The sequence below is a fragment of the Typopeltis vanoorti genome, chromosome 22, assembly GCF_054136105.1.
Source record: "Typopeltis vanoorti isolate ZY-2024b chromosome 22, IOZ_Tvanoo_1.0, whole genome shotgun sequence".
Lineage (NCBI taxonomy): Eukaryota > Metazoa > Arthropoda > Arachnida > Uropygi > Thelyphonidae > Typopeltis > Typopeltis vanoorti.
The window spans coordinates 43,449,585-43,469,403 of NC_143570.1; the positions used below are offsets into that span (position 1 = coordinate 43,449,585).

General features: G+C 32.6%; 1 protein-coding gene across 1 annotated transcript; it reads left to right on the plus strand.

The window, feature by feature from the left end:
* Positions 1-10,259: 10,259 nt before the first annotated feature.
* Positions 10,260-11,336, plus strand: mei-W68 (meiotic W68). Its single transcript, XM_090412403.1, has one exon. The coding sequence runs from the start codon at positions 10,260-10,262 to the stop codon at positions 11,334-11,336; it is 1,077 nt and encodes a 358-aa protein (XP_090268529.1).
* Positions 11,337-19,819: the final 8,483 nt, after the last annotated feature.

A 19,819-nucleotide genomic window follows, 5' to 3' on the forward strand; every position in this document is an offset into this window, starting at 1 on the left:
GAGACACGAGCTAATATACGCATGATTTATGACTCATTATTGTGATTCATGTTTTGAATGTAATTAACGGTCTATCTCCCTGATGATGTCCACGTAAAGTTTGGTGAAATATATATTGGAGTTTTTGAATAAAATTCTATATATTTTTGTTACATCGTGAAATCATCGCGAAAATATCACTATCAGCCATAACATAGTCAATAAGACGTTGCTTATTTATTGTTTTTTCTATCCATGCGATGTTGGAACATGGTATCACTGTTGACTGGCGATGAATAGAGTGATAAGTACCTGCTAGTCCCTGTCTAGCTGATGCGTACCATTAATATCAAATTTGCCTGTTCCAGATATGAACCATATTATATTAATTCATTTCTTCAAACTTCGCACATTTACTTAATTTATTTTGTCATAGCAGTAATGTAACACTGCAATTACTACATCTGAATTGAGGAAGTTTCTCTTCTCTTTCCTTATATCTCGCTTTGAGATTGTTCATGTTACTGAAGAAAACATGCTTTTCAACAGATCACCAGTATGACCACTATTTCTCATTAACTAGCTCCAGTTATTTAAACAATGGAAACTTCTCGAGAATTCTACTCACCTTTAATTAATATATTTTATGTGAACGTTAATATAAACGAATGAAATGTCTGTCAGAAAAGAAATTCTTTGTTTTCATTGGGAGTAACATGAATAATGACACATTCTCTCATGGATTATAAGGTACTACAGTAGTTTCCTCCGTATTTATCTTCTGGATTTACGGATAAAAGTAGTTGGTCAGTGTGGTATTCGTTTCGACGTGTACTGCTCGAACGTGTGTGTTTTAGATAAAGGACTCCAAAGCATCCATCGTTAAATCTCCGATTATTTATCTAGGATTAGTTTATCAAGCAATACAGCATTAGTGCAAACCAACCTAAAAGAAAAACACGCAAGATTGTACTTGCGTTTAAAAATAATTTTATACAAATTTGAAGTTTTGTAAATGTAATATCTCCAAATACATTGAAAATATATATGAAATTTATCTTTTATGAAATACTTAAGTTTTGCTAAATTTAGTTTCCTGTCCATTTGAAATTTTTATAGGTTGTCAAGAAATTTAAAATAAAAATTCTTTTTTTTTAAATAAAAATAAACCATTAAAACACGAGACCTTATTTTCTTACAGGGGGCGCTTTAGTCTGTGCTTTTGAATATTGCTAACAAGAGTGTGGAGTTAACTTTAGCTTGCTTAATAAGGTAAGTGAAATATTCTGTAACAAAACTTGCAGAAAAATGAATAGTATTATATTATATAAATTCAGATATTAACACAAAAATGCAAACTATATAAAAAATAAAAAGCATGTGTTTATAACAAGACACCTAATGTTTCTGATATGAATTATATATAGATCCAAAAAGTGCCCGTAAGATCGTCAAAAATTTCTTGAATATAGAGATGTTTCAGATTGACAGCAGCTCTTATTTCAGTCTCTTGTTACATTTATTATTATATGTCAGTTCCAAGAACTCATCCCGGAATGGCACACGATTCCACCATCATACACAATTCACAATCTCCCATATTTAATCTTCCAACGAAAAAAAAATAAAAATAAATAACTTCGAAAACTCGAATTGATATCAATTTTAAGTGTTTTTAACTCTAATCTTATTATCGTTATTATCATTATATGGGTATCTCCATGGAGTCAGAAGACTCATCGCGGGAGACCCAAACTATCAAAACAATATCTATCATACCTCTTCTTGAACTCATTTACAGACGAAGCACTCACAACTGAGTCAGGCAATGCATTCCATTCATTCACCATTCTCCAAGCAAAAAATCTAGTTCTCACACCCTTGTTAATCACACTTCTTAATTTCCAGGGATGACCTCTTGTTCTTCCATCACTATCACACAGCTGAAATATTTCCCTTGCATCAATCTTATAAAAACCTTTAAGTAATTTAAATGTTTCTATCATATCTCCTCATCTCTGTCTATCAATCAACATCTGTAATCCACAAGCTCTCAATCTATCAATGTAAGGAGCATTTTTTTACATCACTCACCAACTGCGATATATTTAGAGCTAAGTAATTTATTTGCAAATAACAAAAAACTGGAATGAAGAGTTATTACTATTAAGCTGTCTGAAATAATATTGTTTCTAGTTGGTATTTTAGAAATACGTTGATGTGACTATCAGGAGAGTGGAGTACATTAATATCCTTCAATATGTTAGGGGAAGAACTTATTTATAATTTTCTACCAATATAAAAGAACATTGTCTCATCTTACGATTTTACGTAGTTTACGATTTTACACACACACACACACGCCACAACTTTTTTTTTGAAAAGTAGGGTACAGTCGATATACAAACTTCTTGTTGTCATGCGCGAAACATGAACAGGCTAGGACTTTGGGTAATATAAGGAGTGTGTGTGGGAGGGGAACTGCTCTGTTTCTTTTGGCTGTTTTCCTCCCTCGACCACACATTCGAAATTAATCCACTTTATCGCATCTGTCAGTGAACATACTGGGTACATGAATTGAATTCCAATGGCTGCAACTGTTTTGTTATTACAAAACTGTATGTAATGATAAAGCATGATATTAAGATATAAACATCTTAAGAGGTGTGTGTGTGGTATTCCATGTATGATATTAAGATGTAAACATCTTAATACTACACCTCAGACTGCATCTTTTGTTGTAGAAGTACTTCTGGTGTATACCTGGCTTACCTATTCACGCATGTATCATTTTAAATACTCAAATGTCCGTAAACATGAATAGCACCCATATCTATATGATATTTATCATTCAAATTGGCCTCAAGAATAAGATCATGAAGTATTAGCATAAAGTTACTAATACGCACTGCATATTTATTATTATTATTTCTTAAATCTTTTGAATAACCACCGTAAATATCCTTTAGCCACTTGCAAACTGTTCTCATTACTTGACCCACCTTGGGTACACAAACACACACATACATTTCGATGAACTCGTTTTAGCCTTTCTACGTAATCTATTACACTTAATTTGATTTTTGCTGAAATAGGAAACTATGAACGCGTCTTCGAAAATTAAACAGTCGAAGGTTCTATAATGACCATAACCTAGGACTATACACTAAATGTACACATAGTGATGATTATGATTTCTACAACATAATAGATGCTGCAATAAATAAAAGTAATTAAACCTAATTGGTGGTCATGGACGCTTCATTCTCTCAGCATGCATGAGGCATTGATTGGGCAATTTGGCTTCTTATTTCGAAACCCGGTTGGAGAAGGTTAGTTTTGTTAGCACGAAAAAATCCCTCTAAGTAACAGATTACTTCAAGAGCAAACCTAAAAGATAGAAATAAATGGCTTAAGAAAAAAATAATATCCAACATAATTCAGAATATTATTGCATGTATTATTAGCGATAATGAGATGGCAGCAGTTATCTGCTGTACTCAATGAAAATCATTGATAATCTTGGGCAGGCTGTCAGTGGCGGAAAAGGATGGAAGTCTGCTTCCACAAATCTTCAAAAAGTTAGGGCTGAAGGGGTTCGTCTACACTTCTTTTGGAAAATAAAAGGCGTTAGGAGATAATCATATACAAATGTAATCTCAACAAGGAACTAAAACATTGCTCGCTCTGCAGCTAAATGGAAGCGAAATTAAAGTTTCAGTTAAAAATAACCATTAAAATATGACAAAAAAGACAACGTTTTCATCAAAATACTTAGGAGATAAGGAAAAAAAAAACAATTAATGGTTAAGAACAAGAATGCGTCTACAAGAAATAAAATCGAATAGGCTGAATTCAACAAACTCCTAGAGAAAGTTTAGAACGGACATAAAGATTGTTGTCACCACATTAATAAAAAAGTATGAATCAGAAAATCGTATCAGCCTAGAAATATAAAATGATGATTATATCTACTGACAAGAGAAGAATTGGCCAACTACAATGAAAAGGAAGAATTCACAACAGATAAATGAAAATAAAATAAATTATTTCCATATTAAACTATATTCTAACCCCCAATTTTGCCCCATCACAGGCATGTAGCGCACAAATTCAGAATGCTATACATGAGATGGAAAATAGAAAAATTCCTAGCAGCAGCTAAATAAATGTTGAACTGTTAAAATGTATACTTGAGGAGTTGTCATCTGCTCTGGTGAAGTTCTGCAACAACGTTATCAATGAATCCATCTTGGACCACTGGCTAAAATTAATGATAATTCTTTTACACACAAAAAAACTTGTAAATCATATATATAATGCACACTGGACTAATGAGCTTTATTTTCCATAGCTACAAGTTTTTCATGAGTTATTAATAATCTAAGGCTAGCTAGAAGCCAACAAGCCACACGAGCAAGCAGGATTTTGGAAAACGTTCTCTACAACGGATCACTTATATCCAATAAATCAAATATTATTGAAAAGCATAACGAATGTAAAAAAATCTCAATATTATATCCTTTTAGTCGACAAAATATTTGACTCCATAGACCATGCTGCTCTTTTGGATTTTATTGAAACAGGTTGCAAACGTTAAATATATCAAAGTAATTCAGTGCATGCTATTTGCAGCAAAGCAAACATCAAGCAAGCATCTGTTTTAGCAGAAAGAAATTGAAATTACTTTTCAATGAATAAAGGAGGTAAAGATGATTTAATAGCCAGTATACTTTACATGTATACTTGGAATAATACATGTTAAAAAAATTCCCACATTGCTAGATAGTCAATATTGGATACTTGCAAAAAATATACTTATCTGAAACAAAAATGTTCTTCAACAATAGACAGAAATCTGGAAATGTATTGAAGAATAATCAAAGAATTGAACTGGAGATTGGGCCAGCAGATGAATGATAATTTTTGGCGTGCTTCTTGAAAGGAACATCATATTGTCCATACAGTGCTCTAAGTTGATCTTTAACAAAAAAAAAAAGAAGCTTAGTATATGCCGAAGAACAAAGGAAATATTGTAGAAATTAAATGAGCACACAAGTAAAAAAAATTCAAGTAGATCTGGGCTAGATATGCAACCAAGATGAAACATGACAGGGGACTTCAATTGAGATTAGAGAGGACGAGATGGAGATATGAGATAGATCACAGAAATAGGAGGAAATAACTGGATAAGGACGGTCCAAAGTAAGTTGGAAAAATTTGGGAGAGGCCTTTACCCTGAAGCGGGAGATCCTGACATTATATCCCAGAATTACCATTACACTTGCAAATCGGATAGAAAACCCATGCAGTTAACAGACCTAATGTCTTATACACACAGCTGCCTCATAATGCCAAACAACTCGAGGTAAGACATGAATTAACGTAAATGGCACGAATATCAAGGAATAAGATTAGATATTAGTGATGATCTATTTAATGGTGTTTAATATGTGCATAAATTTCTGTCTGTACTTCCCAGATTTCATTTTATTTGTCTATGATTTCATGTTAACACAAAAACGTCATATTAATAATTTTTTTTTAATTGACATGAAGAGAGGTGGGCCGATATATTTTTAAAATCAATGGAATAATAATCCTTTTTTTCCCCTTGATATGTCCATGCAATAAACTTCATCCACGGGTAGGTTAGTTGTGTCCAAAGTCGAACAACTTCTCAACTGATGAATAATTTGTGTCGATATCTTTTTAAATAGAAAGCGATTTTAATAAGAAAATAAAATCCCTTCCTTCATACAATTCTAAATTCTTACTATTAGCGTCAACGAATTATGAGCGACGTGTTCACATATTGCCTGAGGTCTGAAGCAATTTGAACTGTTCACTGTTTCTGTCTATTACTCTACGAGCATACAAATTGAATGACTTAAGCGAATTTTACACATAACACTCAATAAAAAGACGATTGTTTTTTGCATCGCTCGCCTTAAAACTCTAGAAGAATTTACTTTCGTTAATGGACAGACCATTGTGCATATTATTGGATTTAAGATTTGGTACGATTGTACAGGAAACTGTTTTCCCAAACAAAGCAGAGACACGAACGTTTTAAACTTAAGTTATAATATTAAGGTTGTTTCGTTCCGGGAATTGATCTATTTGAAATTATTATTATTCATTGAATATTTTAAAATAAGCGTAGTTACGACTATTATAATAACTGTGCGAAATTTTGTTCAAAATTAGCAGTTATTACGGTACAGAAACTTCAACAAAAAAAGTTAGAGTAGAACAATTCCTGCAAAAATGATTTTAATAAATGATTTTGAATTTCTGTAAATTATTTCATTGTAGTTACAGGATTAACCTTAAGAAGAATAAAAGGCCTAAGCATTATTCATAAAGAGCTGATCCCTTTTAAACTTAACCTCAGTATTTCAAATGAAATATTTATATTAGCTAATTAAATTTTGTTTTAAAATAACTTTTAATGAAAAAAACATACCTGAAATGAAATTCGTTAGTGGAAAGATGATTTATCTGATGCACTTTTCGATTTTTAACATGAAAGTTTTTATATATTGATAAAAATATAATATCTCGGACACAGGACCAGAAAGCATCAAGTTTCGTAAATTGGAAATGAACAAAACCAACACATTCGTATGAAAAGGCAAGATTATAATACAGTAGAGCCAGAAATAACAAAAAATTACTTTTTCGATTATTTCGAAGAAATCATCTTGCGAAGGGTGAAAGCAGGTTATGAGCTGATCGTAAACTATAATAACTCCATCCGTTATACTACTATGACAAATTCAACTGTTAGCCCGGATACAATACAAGCAACATTAGATCCGCTATTCGTTCATTAAGATCAGGTCTAATTGAACATTGCCGTGACTGCAATATATTTAGACCTGACTACTTACATCAAATTCCAGAGAAAAACGCAAACAAAACAACATTACCAGATAACCCAAGACCGAAATACTGCTAAATTCTGCACGGTTAAGATAGACTGGTCTATATGAAAAAAGACCACCATGAATGATTTTGAACAAAATGAAAGAAAATTTTGTTGCTTAGTATTTAGCTATAAGAACCGAGCAATACGCAATAAACACGCAGAGACCCTACATAATCTTCTCCACAGGTCGATTACATAACATTAATCGTTCCCCTTTACTCTCAAACGAAAGCCTCACAACATCATGACTTGTTTTCTTCTATTAGACTTCATTATCTGATCACAGTTTAATGTAAATTTAAGCACGCAATAATAATAGCGTGCTGAACTTCCCCGTATTGTCTTCCTAATGAATGCAACCCGCAGTTTCAAGAAATATATTAACATATTCCTTTTGTCTTCCTAACACTTGCAAAAGTGCTGTTTTTGTATTTTGTTGTAAGAAGCGAAAAGACGAGTGACGAAACTTACAGTAAAGATTGTAAGTCTGTTGTTGAGGTATGGTAGGAGTAAATTGAGAAGAGCAGTAATTGTAAATAAATCAATTGATTGAATAGATTGGAAGAATGGTGTATAGTTCATAGATGCATGCAATGAATTTAATTGACAAAAATAAGTATGTATGAATGATGGTATATATTTAAATAGATCTGTAGTCTGGAGATTTGAGAAAATGTTAGAGAAAGAATTGATAATTGAGAAGGAGGGACACTAGGAATATTGAGGTGGAAATAAGTGGGTGTACCTGCGGGCATTTTTGAAGCCCCTTGATTAGGAAAAGAAGAATGGCCAGAAAACGATAAATGTAGTTCTATTGGCCTAAAATCTGAATGGGGTTATCTGCTATAGGGATTTGGATGGGTTGAAAAGAAAGATATCGACGATATGCATTTGCAGATTAGTTCAATGTATTCAGGAACGGTAATTATCACAAAAACTCTCTAATTACTGGTATGTAGACTGGAAGAAAGGGAGGAATTGGAATTTATTCAACTGCTGACAGATAATTAAAACAATAGGTGATTTATGGGAATTAGGGTTATCAGGGAGTCCTTGTGTGGCATCAAAGCATGTAGAATGTTCGGTTAAGAAAGGATATATGTGACTTGGCAAACTTTACAATCAGCTTGGAGCACTCCCATAGAATAAACAACTGCATGAGAAATGATTAATTGATATTTATGGAATGCATCGTTAGATGAATATCCAGAGTTAGATGTATAAATTAGAAAGGAGTTAAACATTAAGCAGGAGTTGCCAAAAAGTTATTTAGTGAGAATGTAGTGGTTAATGTTATCATGAAGCTCATGAACAATACAAAGTGTAGTTTAGAAAGAAGACCAACATTGTAAATGAGACAAAAATCTTATGAGAAGAAACTGGCTGAATAAGCTAGTAAAAATCTAAATGATTTCTTTCACTGTGTAGCGAATAAAAGGAAGAATGATTTCAGCAGGATATATTTCAAGATGCAGGTGGCATGATGCTGACAATGCCACAAGAAATAATTGAATTGCTTCGTGATCATTTTGCGAAGCTACATAAATCCAATGATTGCTGTAACGGAGACTGAAGTGATAATTAAGGTGATGTACTGAAATTGCTTCAGATACTAGAAACTCTCAATTCAAATACGACCACGGGATCAGATGAGATATTGGCCAATGTATAATGTGGAAGAGATTTTGTAGTATCTTTGACCAGGATGTTTTAGTCAAGGTCTAAACAGCGCTGACATGGACCTAGAAGAGTAGAAGAAGATTAATATAGTTCCCATTTATATGAATTTAGAGCAAAGGTAGAATACAGACATGTTAGAATCTCAGGATTAGTGTAGTTAATCCTTAGGACAATTCAGCTTCGGGCCAGAATGAATATTTGCATGAGGTAGTTGTTATTGGCCTTAGCAAAGCATAAAGAGAATGTCTTTAGACTGGTATAAATTAATATGCCCAGAGATTTGGGAGTGACAGTAGACAGACAAAGACTTGAAGTTCGGTGAACATTGCAAAAGTGGACAAAATATCACTCAAATGTTGAAAAAGACACCAGCAAGCACATTTAGACAACTGCATTCAGATTTGACTTGGGTTTGTTGGGAATGGCTAAGCGATGGAGTTCAAATGGGTGATCAAAATGGTGTTAAGTCAATGGAATGTTTCGCATGATGTGTGGGTAAGAAAATTTATTAATAGATGAAAAAGAGAGGCTATGAAATAAACATATGTTGCTAAAGGGGGTTCTATAGAAGAGATGCAGGGAAAAGATTTCAATGACAGAAATGAAAAGAACAAGGTCACCCTTAGAAGTTGAGTAAAAGTGTCGTTAACCGGGATGTCAGGGCTAATTATTTTTTTTTGCTTGGAGGGAGGGTAAAACGAAGTTGCTGTTGGTGGTTGTAAGCACATTTTCAGTGGATGAGTTCAAGAATTATTTTGGAGTTTCCGCGATAAGTCTTTAGGTTCGAGGCATTTCATGATGATCAATTCTTTGCATTCTCGCTTTCATTCTCCTGGTTTTTAAAATTCTAATAATTTAAAATAACTATACCTTGCATATATATATATGAAATTTTGTATGCCTTAATGCTATAGATTTGTACCGTATTAATACTGTGAGAGAAAATAAGAAGCTTGCTAACATACGAATCGCTTAAATAAATGTTGTTTACAATATTAAATAAAAAATATGAAAATTAAATTTAAAAAAAAGATTACATTTATCGTAGTTGATTTTATTAAAGTTTTAACTGATGATAGATACTGACTCTGCTCGAAGTATTATTGTGTTAGCTATATAAATAAGGAAAGATACATTTATATAAATAAATACCTTTAATATATTTATTATACAGAAAAAAAGAAACTTACGTAATTCATTTGATAAACAATACAATTCACACCAGAGGTCGCTTTGTTATGTTGATAGTGTCGTTTGCTTTACGCTCAGAGAGAAAAAGTGTAAATCCTACTTGAGGTAACACTATATTTATAAATTAAGAGAGAATATTAGAATTATTTTAAACATCTATATCTCGAAAATGTTACCTTAAACCTCATAAGATGTATTTCTGTCATTTATGATGAGTTAACCAAGTTCTTCCGCATTGCATGTTTTGTTGCTTCGTCAAGTCAATGAGGCAAGTGAATTTTAAAAAATGCTGATTATTTTCGACTTGCGGTTTATATTTACGTTTGATGACACGCTGAATTTAAAATATATACAACATGGAAAATTGTATGACTCCGTGGAAAGTGAAGTAACTTCAAAAATTATTCGCCGGATCGCTCCATAATATTGCAAAACGTCTGGTCTGTTATTGCATGATAAGTATATATGATACATAATGGCAGTTTGCGCTACTCATTCTGTAACTCAGCGAATCGAGTCGGTAATTGAGGAATGTATCAAATTAATTTTAGAAGACAAACAGCCATTTATATCAGTTTTTAATAGAAGCACTTGGAAAAACATTACCTTTAACAAATCAGTGGGAATCGAATTGAAGGCCGAAGCATTGCGAAAGAATATTAAATTTAAAAATATTTCTTCCATTAGAAGATTTTCTCTGCTCTTACATTTACTCTCCAAGATACATTATTTGATCCTAACCAATACTTATAGCACCAAAAGAGACATTTATTATGAAGACTGCAAATTATATAAATCGCAGAATATTTTGAATTCTCTTATTGACGATATTTCTTGTATGCTTAGAGTATCACGTATTGAATTACATGTGTTAGCGACATCCAAAGGATGTATACTGGGGAACCTTGAATTTAATGATGGAAATGGTAATCATATTGACTGCTTAAGCACTGAAAATGGAGTTCTGATTCCTTCAAACATAGACAGAATTACAAATATCTATTCTCCTGCTCATTTCATTTTGATCATAGAAAAGGATGCTACTTTTCAAAAATTGCTCAACGATAATATACTACTTAAACTTCAACCTTGCATTTTAGTTACTGGGAAAGGCTTTCCTGATGTCGGAACGAGAAGGATGGTTCATATACTCTGGAAAGAATTAAAAATACCCGTGTTTGTTCTTGTCGATGCAGATCCACATGGAATAGAAATTCTTTGTGTCTATCGTTATGGTTCACTGAGTTTGGCATTTGACACTTGCAATCTCTCAGTACCTGATATTAAGTGGTTGGGAATTCATCCGACAGATATTGAACAGTTTAGGCTTCCAGAAAATATTCTAATTCCATTAACCAAATCTGACGTGGATAAAGGTCGTCATTTGCTACAAAGACCTTACATTCAAGACAATGCTACATGGAGATATCAAATTTTAAAACTCCTTACATGTGAACGAAAGCTAGAAATAGAAGGCTTATGTAGTATATCGAATAGATTTTTGAGTGAAGTGTATTTACCGAATAAAATTAAGTTTGACGACTGGATATAAAACTACAGCTAGACATTGAAAAAAATTATGTAGTGTAGTCCTTTTGTGCGAGATTATATTCGCTTATTCGATATGCTATTCTCTTTTTATATTATTTATAAACAATGTTATGCTTGCTTATTTAGCACAATTTTATGTATAAGTATTATTTTAATTTAAAACGAATTGTCACTGCTAATTTAATGAATCTGAAAATGTTGTTAAATATTATTTAAAATAAAATAAACTGGCATTATTTGGTTTAGTTAAAAAAAGGCATCAGTTATTTATCACCTTAACTCGATCATTCCATTCACACTGAAATAAACTGTTATGTTTCGTTTTCAGCTGTAGATATAGGTAAGGCTAAGGTCTAATGAGACGTCTGGTGATAGGCTGTAATGTGTAACTGTCATATTTTGAATATATTCAATACTTTAAAACGAAAGTTTTATTGCTTTCCAATCCTCTGGCAAAAGTTCGTACTACAGTATTTAAAATGTTAAAAATGTTCTACAAAAATATTATATATCAATTTAATGGTCATTTCATTCGTGTGTACATAAATAAATTTTTTGTTACTGAATATATTATAATACTTTAAAAGTGAAAGTTTTGTTGTTTTCCAATCCTCTGGGAAACGTTTGCAGTAGTACAGGTTTTAAAATGTTAAACTTTTGCACAAACAACAAAAATATTATATATCAGTTTTGTATACAGAAAAATAATATGTCACATGTTCTCGAACACCATTATAGTAACAAAAAGGAAAACTGCACAATTAGGGAGACAGTACTCCGCAGGCTATCTTGTGGAGCATATGAACAACATATAGCCAAGTCCTAGGAAAGATGTAGTTTTGTACTTTAATTGGGATCTGTATTATTATCCTTTGTTGCTTGTTGTTTATTAAACAATTTCGATGAGGAAACTCACTTTACCATCTGGTTTATGTTACATAAAGAAGTGAAGTTATATTTTTAATATAACGTTTTCTTTTCATTACTTTTTCATTCGTTTTATATTATTTTTCATTCTTTTATCAACTAAATCCATGCTTGTCGTCTCCTTTTAAAAAAAGCTTTGCTTAAGAAACAATATAATGATAATATATTTTAAACTGATTTTCAGTTCAAACTTGCAATTCTTGGGTTATAGCTTTGTCTATACCATGTCATTTGTGATAAAAATGTAAGTAGTATGGATTCCACTTCTATCAAGATAAGATAAGGAATCATGACGTGATTGGATCATTTTGATGACGACATTGTGGGCGTGACGTCATGAGATTGGAATGTTAGGAATTTCCCTGGGGGTATAGCTGTCAGTGACGTGAGTTCTTGTGTTTTAGTTCGCGTATGGAATTATGCTTGATGGTAGAGATAAGGATTCATGTTGTGATTGGTGGTGCACTTCTGACAAGATCAAGATAAGATAAGGAATTGTGACGTGTGTGTGTGTTGTTATGAGATGTACATAAGTGATGTCATTTGTTAGTTGTAAATAAGTGACGTTATTGTTTTAAATAAAAAGGTTGATATATTAGTGGATAAGGAATCGTGTCGTGATTGGTGGGACACTTCTGACAAGATCAAGATGAGATAAGGAATCGTGACATAAATGTTTGTTATAGAATTTGGAATTTTGCTAGGGGCCCTCGTCTGTCAGGGATATCACATGGTGGGTATGGTTCGTTTATTGCCTTGTGGGCGATATTTAGAGATAAGAATCGTGACTTTATGTGTTTGGAAATTTCTGGGGAGCATATGTCTCTCTGTGATGTCACATGGTGTTTTGGTTTGGCTATGGAATAGTGGGCGATGTATTTGAGATAAGATATCTTGGAATTTTCTCAGGGTGACACACATCTGGCATTGTCATCATGTTTTGTCTTTGCTTGTCTATTGATGGGTGTACTAATTTTCCAATACATTTTGGGGTATTTCTTTCCTGTTAAAGGGTGGGAATTCTTAGAGTAGAGTCTAGTGGCGGCCGTGTTTCGAGCTTTTCTGATTCATTCAATTATATGCCCTTAGGTGTCCCTAAGGCATTTTAAAAATAAACTAAAATAAAAACAGTTAAATGGATTACAAAACCTTTTGTATGTATTCTAGAAATTCTAATGATAATTTAAATGACTTAGTTTGCCATAATTATTCTTCTTAATGCAAATAGATATTCCAAAATAATTGAATTTTTATCCACAGCAGAACACACACACAAAAACACAATCTTGAAAGAACGAAATTTCTGTAATAACCTGAAAAGCTATTTGACTTTTGTTCCTTAGATTTTCTGTCTGTTTGGTACACTGTTAATTCCGTAGCATTTGGTCGTACGATGTTTCTGATGTGACTATATGTTTTTAGCATTCACATGATTCGTTCATTGTGACACACATATCCTGAGTCATGTGTTTTTCATGAGTAATATCCGGCAGCGAGCAGTAACTTCAAATCACGGTATTCAACTTTTTCCGACTCATATTCTCCCTTTGATGTTTTGCGTGGTTTTATCAGTTCAGGGAAGTACGACTGTTTTTCTAGTGTAAAAGTCTTATGACACATATCCTAAAATTATTCGTTTCTGATTAAGGATTTTATATGCTTATTGTTTTCAAGTAGATGGCTTGTTTGTTTATATTTTGTGTAGCTATGAAACTATAATTTATTTCAAACGAATATTAGCTCTGTATATATATACTTTGTTAATTTCTATGTTACCTTTTATTTGACTGTAATATTATTAACTATGTGTATTTACTGAATCTAACATACAGAAATTAAATAAAGTGAAAAAGATAGTTTTTTTTTCTTATTTTTCTGATTTCAGATTTGCACTGATGTTCATAGTGTATGATTTCCCACTGGTGCTTACGTATAATTCACGTGATTTTTCTCCATGTGACATTTCAAAATGCAAATATTGTTTTCATCATTTGGTATCATTTAAATGAAGAATGGGTCTGACTATTTAGTTCGTTAATGTTTTCTTTTTTTTATATTCCCTTCCAATTACGAGTACTATTTGATATACGCATGTTGATTCACTTGTTATCTGCATGCTACGATACCTTTTATTATTTTTTTTTTAATTTTCAGGTGAAATATTCTCCACTAAATTTCTGCCTATTAATTTAATACCCATTTCCTTTTGCTTCCAAGAGTTGACACAGTTTCACTGAGTGGATTAAAAAAAAAGTCTGGTTAGTTTGTGGCATGAAATTTTACAAGGAGAAAAAAAATGTTATGGTCTTACTTAAATTTGTATAATACATCAATGACACCCAATTTGTTCATTTAAATTTATACATTTTATTTGAATGAAATATTATTTACAAATTATATTTACAGAATCTAACATACAAAAATAAAGTGAAAAATACAATCTATTTTTTGTTCCTTAATCTTCTTATCGTTAAATTTGCGCTGTTCAAAGGTTCTTCCCATGCTTGTGGAATTGCCATCATGTAGTTTTGACAATGTGACTCTCATCTGAAAGTTAATTTTCATGTGGTGAACATTGGGAATTTATTACTGTAGTAAACGTAAAGGTTGCATATTTATTTTTTTGAAACCAATACATATACTTCTGAGAATTATTAAAAGCACAATCTTTCGTTATGTTTCCAAAGGTATTTAAAAGTACACCTTGTTTTCACGTTTTGGGCATTCAATTTCATTTAAATCAAGAATAGGCCTCCCTATTAACCTCGTTAATGTTTTTGATTTTTCTCTTCCTTTGGTGAGTAATATTTGATAATTGCATGTTGATTTAGCATCCAATTTCTTAGTTTGTCCAGAGATAGTGAACCAATTTCCCACTTCAGCTGATGGTTATATTTTATTAACCAAGAATTCTGTTTTTTAACTCTTTCATGTAATTCGTTCCAACCACAAGGTGATTTTGTCAATTCATATCTTACAATAATTCCATCAGAAATACAAATTTCTTTAGGAAAGAAATTTGAATTCTTATTCAAACGAAATTGGCAATTTATTCCAATGATAACTGAAAATTCGTATTTTTCACCCACTGTCGATTTTTCATATTCGTTTTCCCTCATTCTTCTTCTTAGATTACTTCATATGGCACCACAAATAAATAGTTATTTATTATTATTATTTCATTGATTATTAGCTCTGATCTTATATTTTATGTTAACTCTCTGTTACAAAATTCTAAACAATTAGAACTTTTCACAAAGAAACTTTCAAAGAATTTTGTAGCCAACCGTTATTTTTACATTACCAAACACAAAACAGCACTGCACTGGATGAACGATTACCTTAAGTCCAAAGTCACTCGACTCTATGGTTTTTTCTTATAGTACTGTTTACCCTTACTATATGCCCTACCCAGACTGTTCCTTCAAAAATGAAACTTTTACGCAGATGACACATACAAACATTTTTTCTATACCAAACTTTAAGAGTTAAAATCACGTTTTTCAGTTAATTATCTGCTATATCTCTGTAAAACAACCAAATTCTAACAGTTGGGACTTTCCATTATATGAACGAATTGTTTTCAGATAACTCGAACAATGTCAATAGGTAGCATTAGACAATTTCTAAAATAATCAATACATGGATATCAGTTTTCAACATTTTTTCCCGTTCTTGGCATTAATTTCACAGTAGTGATTTTTTTTTTAAATAATTAAACAGAATTGCATTAAGGTATGAAGTTGTGGATTTAAATATCAAGTTCTAATCAGAATAACTGAGTAAAAAATTCACTGGAAAAAACACAACAACAAACGCACACATCTTTGTTCATTTAAGTTTACAAATGCATATTTTATTTTGCTGAAATATACTATTTACAAGTATATTCAGTGAGAAAGATTCGAAACATATAATTACCTAAAAATATTTCACAAAATTTAGTTTACACTCAACATTTTCCAAATAGTTTCAATGAATAAAATTTTTGTTACTCACTGTTTCTTGGTTATATTACATCAAAATAGCTGGTCACACAAAAGAGTTTTTAAAGCAGATACCATGGTAAGCGCAGCTCCATACAATTGATATTGTGTCAGCTGGAAATGACACCATGTCTCCCTAAACATTCTGTGTATTCTTTTGTCACCAAATATACACTAACAGTTTTTATAAAATGTTCGTAAATGTCCCAAAATAAAGAATCTTTATCGAATTGGAGAAAATCTTGCAAGTCTAATTTTACCATTGATGAAGTGAAATCATTAGCAATAATTTTCTCCATGATACAAATAGATGGTAATTCAGTTTCCAAAAATAGTAAATGATTATCAATGTTGTACATTTTTGGTGGAAATCTCTCAGCTTCTTCACAACTAATAGAAAAAGCTTTATTCCCATCAGCTCCTGTATCATCAAGTATTAGTTCCCCATCTTGGCATTTCAGAATGTAACACTCACAGAGGTCATTTTGTAGTCGAGTTTTCTTTGCAAGTAGCTGAGGTTATTAGACCACTTCCGGCGTAAATTTTCCCAAGTGGTCCTGGATAAATACATCACAATGTACTTGTCTTCTAAAATAATAATCGGTTTCCATTCTATGTGAAGAGTTTTGTCTCATGCTATTTTACTGTAGAAAGAAAATTTCAATGACTTTTGTGGCTCACCCATTATTTTCCTTTACTTTCCTGGATACAAAACACCACAACACAATATGATAGCTGCATGGGATGAACAAATTGCCGTAACTGCAAAGACAACTCGTTTGTTTTTCCATATAATACTGTTTACCTGACCCTTAACCCTGACCGTTCCTTCCAAAATGAAACTTTCACACAGATGATTCACGGACATGTTTCTACATGCTGTTGGATATGATGTTGATGTGAGATTATCTTACTTTGAGACATCATAGGGCAATTCTTATCTCTGGAGGTCTAAGGGAATTCTATATTATTTGTCCTTATTATGTTAAGTATTTTATCCTCAAAAAGTGTTTTTGATATTAGACCATGTGACTATTTTTCTCTCATATGTCCGAAATTGTTGGGATGGGAAGAAAAATAGCATTAAATGGTGGAAGTGAAAAGGTCGTCAAGAGGGTGACAGAGGTCTTCCCTGCAATGCTCCCCCACCCCACCCCTAACCCCATCACCCTATTCTCTCCCCTCTCCTCCAGAAAATGTCTGCTCAGCCTAGTGGAGATGAGTGAGCTCAACATTTGCTGATATCTTTTAGTGATGTTACCTCCAACTGATACTGATAACTTTGGAGGAAAAAAAATAGCATCAGATGGTGGAAGTGAAAGGGTAGGCAAGAGGGTGACAGGGGTCTCCCTCCCTTTTCTGCCCCTCTCCTCCAGAAGATGTTTGCTCAGGCTAGGGGAGATAAGTGAGCTCATCATTTGCAGATATCTTTTAGTGATGTCACCTCCAACTGATATTGATAACTTTGGAGGAAAAAAAATAAAATACGTTTTTTTATTTTATAAGTACAGTCATCTATAGCAGAAAAAAAAAGTGTATGTTTGAGTGCATCAGCATATAATTAAATTATTCAGAAAAGCTCGAAACACAGCTGCCACTAGACTACTCTACTCTATTCTAAAAATTCCCACCATTTAACAGGAAAGAAACACCCCAAAATGCATTGGAAAATTAGTACACCCATCAACAGACAACCAAAGACAAAACATGATGACAATGAAGGATGTGTGTCACCCTGGGAAAATTCCAAGATATCTTATCTCAATAACATTATCGAACTTAATTGTCAGACCTGTTCTTAATTTAAATGATACCAAATGATGAAAACAATATTTGCATTTTAAAATGTCACATGGAGAAAAATCATGTGAATTATATGTAAGCATCAGTGGGAAATCATACACTTTGAACATCAGTACAAATGTGAAATCAGAAGAATAAGAAAAAAAGACTGTCTTTTTCACTTTAATTTCTGTATGTTAGATTCAGTAAATACACTTTGTTAATAATATTACAGTCAAATAAAAGATAACATAGAAATTAACAAAGTATATATTTACAGAGCTAATATTCGTTTGAAATAAATTCCAGTTTCCTAGCTACATAAAATGTAAACAAACAAACAAACAAACAAGCCATCTACTTGAAAACAATAAGTATATAAAATCCTTAATCAGAAATGAATAATTTTAGGATATGTGTTATAAGAATTTTACACTAGAAAAACAGTCGCACTACCCCAAACTGATAAAACCGCGCAAAACATCAAACGGAAAATACGACTCGTGAAAAAGTTGAATACCACGATTTGAAGTTACCGCTCGCTGCCGGATGTTACTCGTGAAAAACACATGACTTAGGAAATGTATGTCACAGTGAACGAATCATGTGAATGCTAAAGGTCGTACGACCCAATGCTAAGGAATTAACAGTGTACCAAACGGACAGAAAATCTAAGGAACAAAAGTCAAATAGCTTTTCAGGTTATTACAGAAATTTCGTTCTTTCAAGATTGTGTTTTTGTGTGTGTGTTCTGCTGTGGATAAAAATTCAATTATTTTGGAATATCTATTTGCATTAAGAAGAATCATTCTGGAAAACTGTAAGTCATTTAAATTATGACTAGAATTTCCTGAATACATACAAAAGGTTTTGTAATCCATTTAACTGTTTTTATTTTAATTTATTTTTAAAATGCCTTAGGGACACCAGTATAGAATTAAATTATTCAGAAACGCTCGAAACACGGCCGCCATCACGGCTTATTCTAAGAATTTCCACCCTTTAACAGGAAAGAAATACCCCAAAATGTATTGAAAAATTAGCACACCCATCAATAGACAACCAAAGACAAAACATGACAACAATGACGGATGTGTATCACCCTGGGAAAATTCCAAGATATCTTATCTCAAATACATCGCCCACTATTCCATAGCCAAACCAAAACACCATGTGATATCACAGAGGGACATACGTTCCCCAGAAATTTCCAAACACACAACGTCACGATCCTTATCTTTAAATATCAGCCACAAGGCATTAAACGAACCAAACCCACCATGTGATGTCCCTGACAGACGAGGGCCCTAGCAGAATTCCAAACATTCCAAACTCTATAACAGCAAACATGTATGTCACAATTCCTTATCTTATCTTGATCTTGTCAGAAGTGTCCCACCAATCATGACATGATTCCTTATCCACTAATATATCATCCTTTCCATTCAAAACAATAACGTCAATTATTTACAACTGAAATGACGTCACTTATTGACAACAACAAATGAAGTCACTTATCTACATCTCATAACAACACACACACACACGTCACGATTCCTTATTTTATCTTGATCTTGTCAGAAGTGCACCAGCAATGACAACACGAATCTTTATCTCTACCATCACCCATAATTCCATACGCGAACCAAAACACAAGAACTCACGTCACTGACACACATGCCCCCAGGGAAAATCCTAACATTCCAATCTAATGACGTCACGCTCACAATGACATCATCAAATGAACAACCAATCACGTCACGATTCCTTATCTTATCTTGATCTTGTC

Coding starts and splice junctions, on each gene's coding strand:
- mei-W68 (XM_090412403.1), top strand. CDS start 10,260: ATGGCAGTTTGCGCTACTCATTCTGTAACTCAGCGAATCGAGTCGGTA.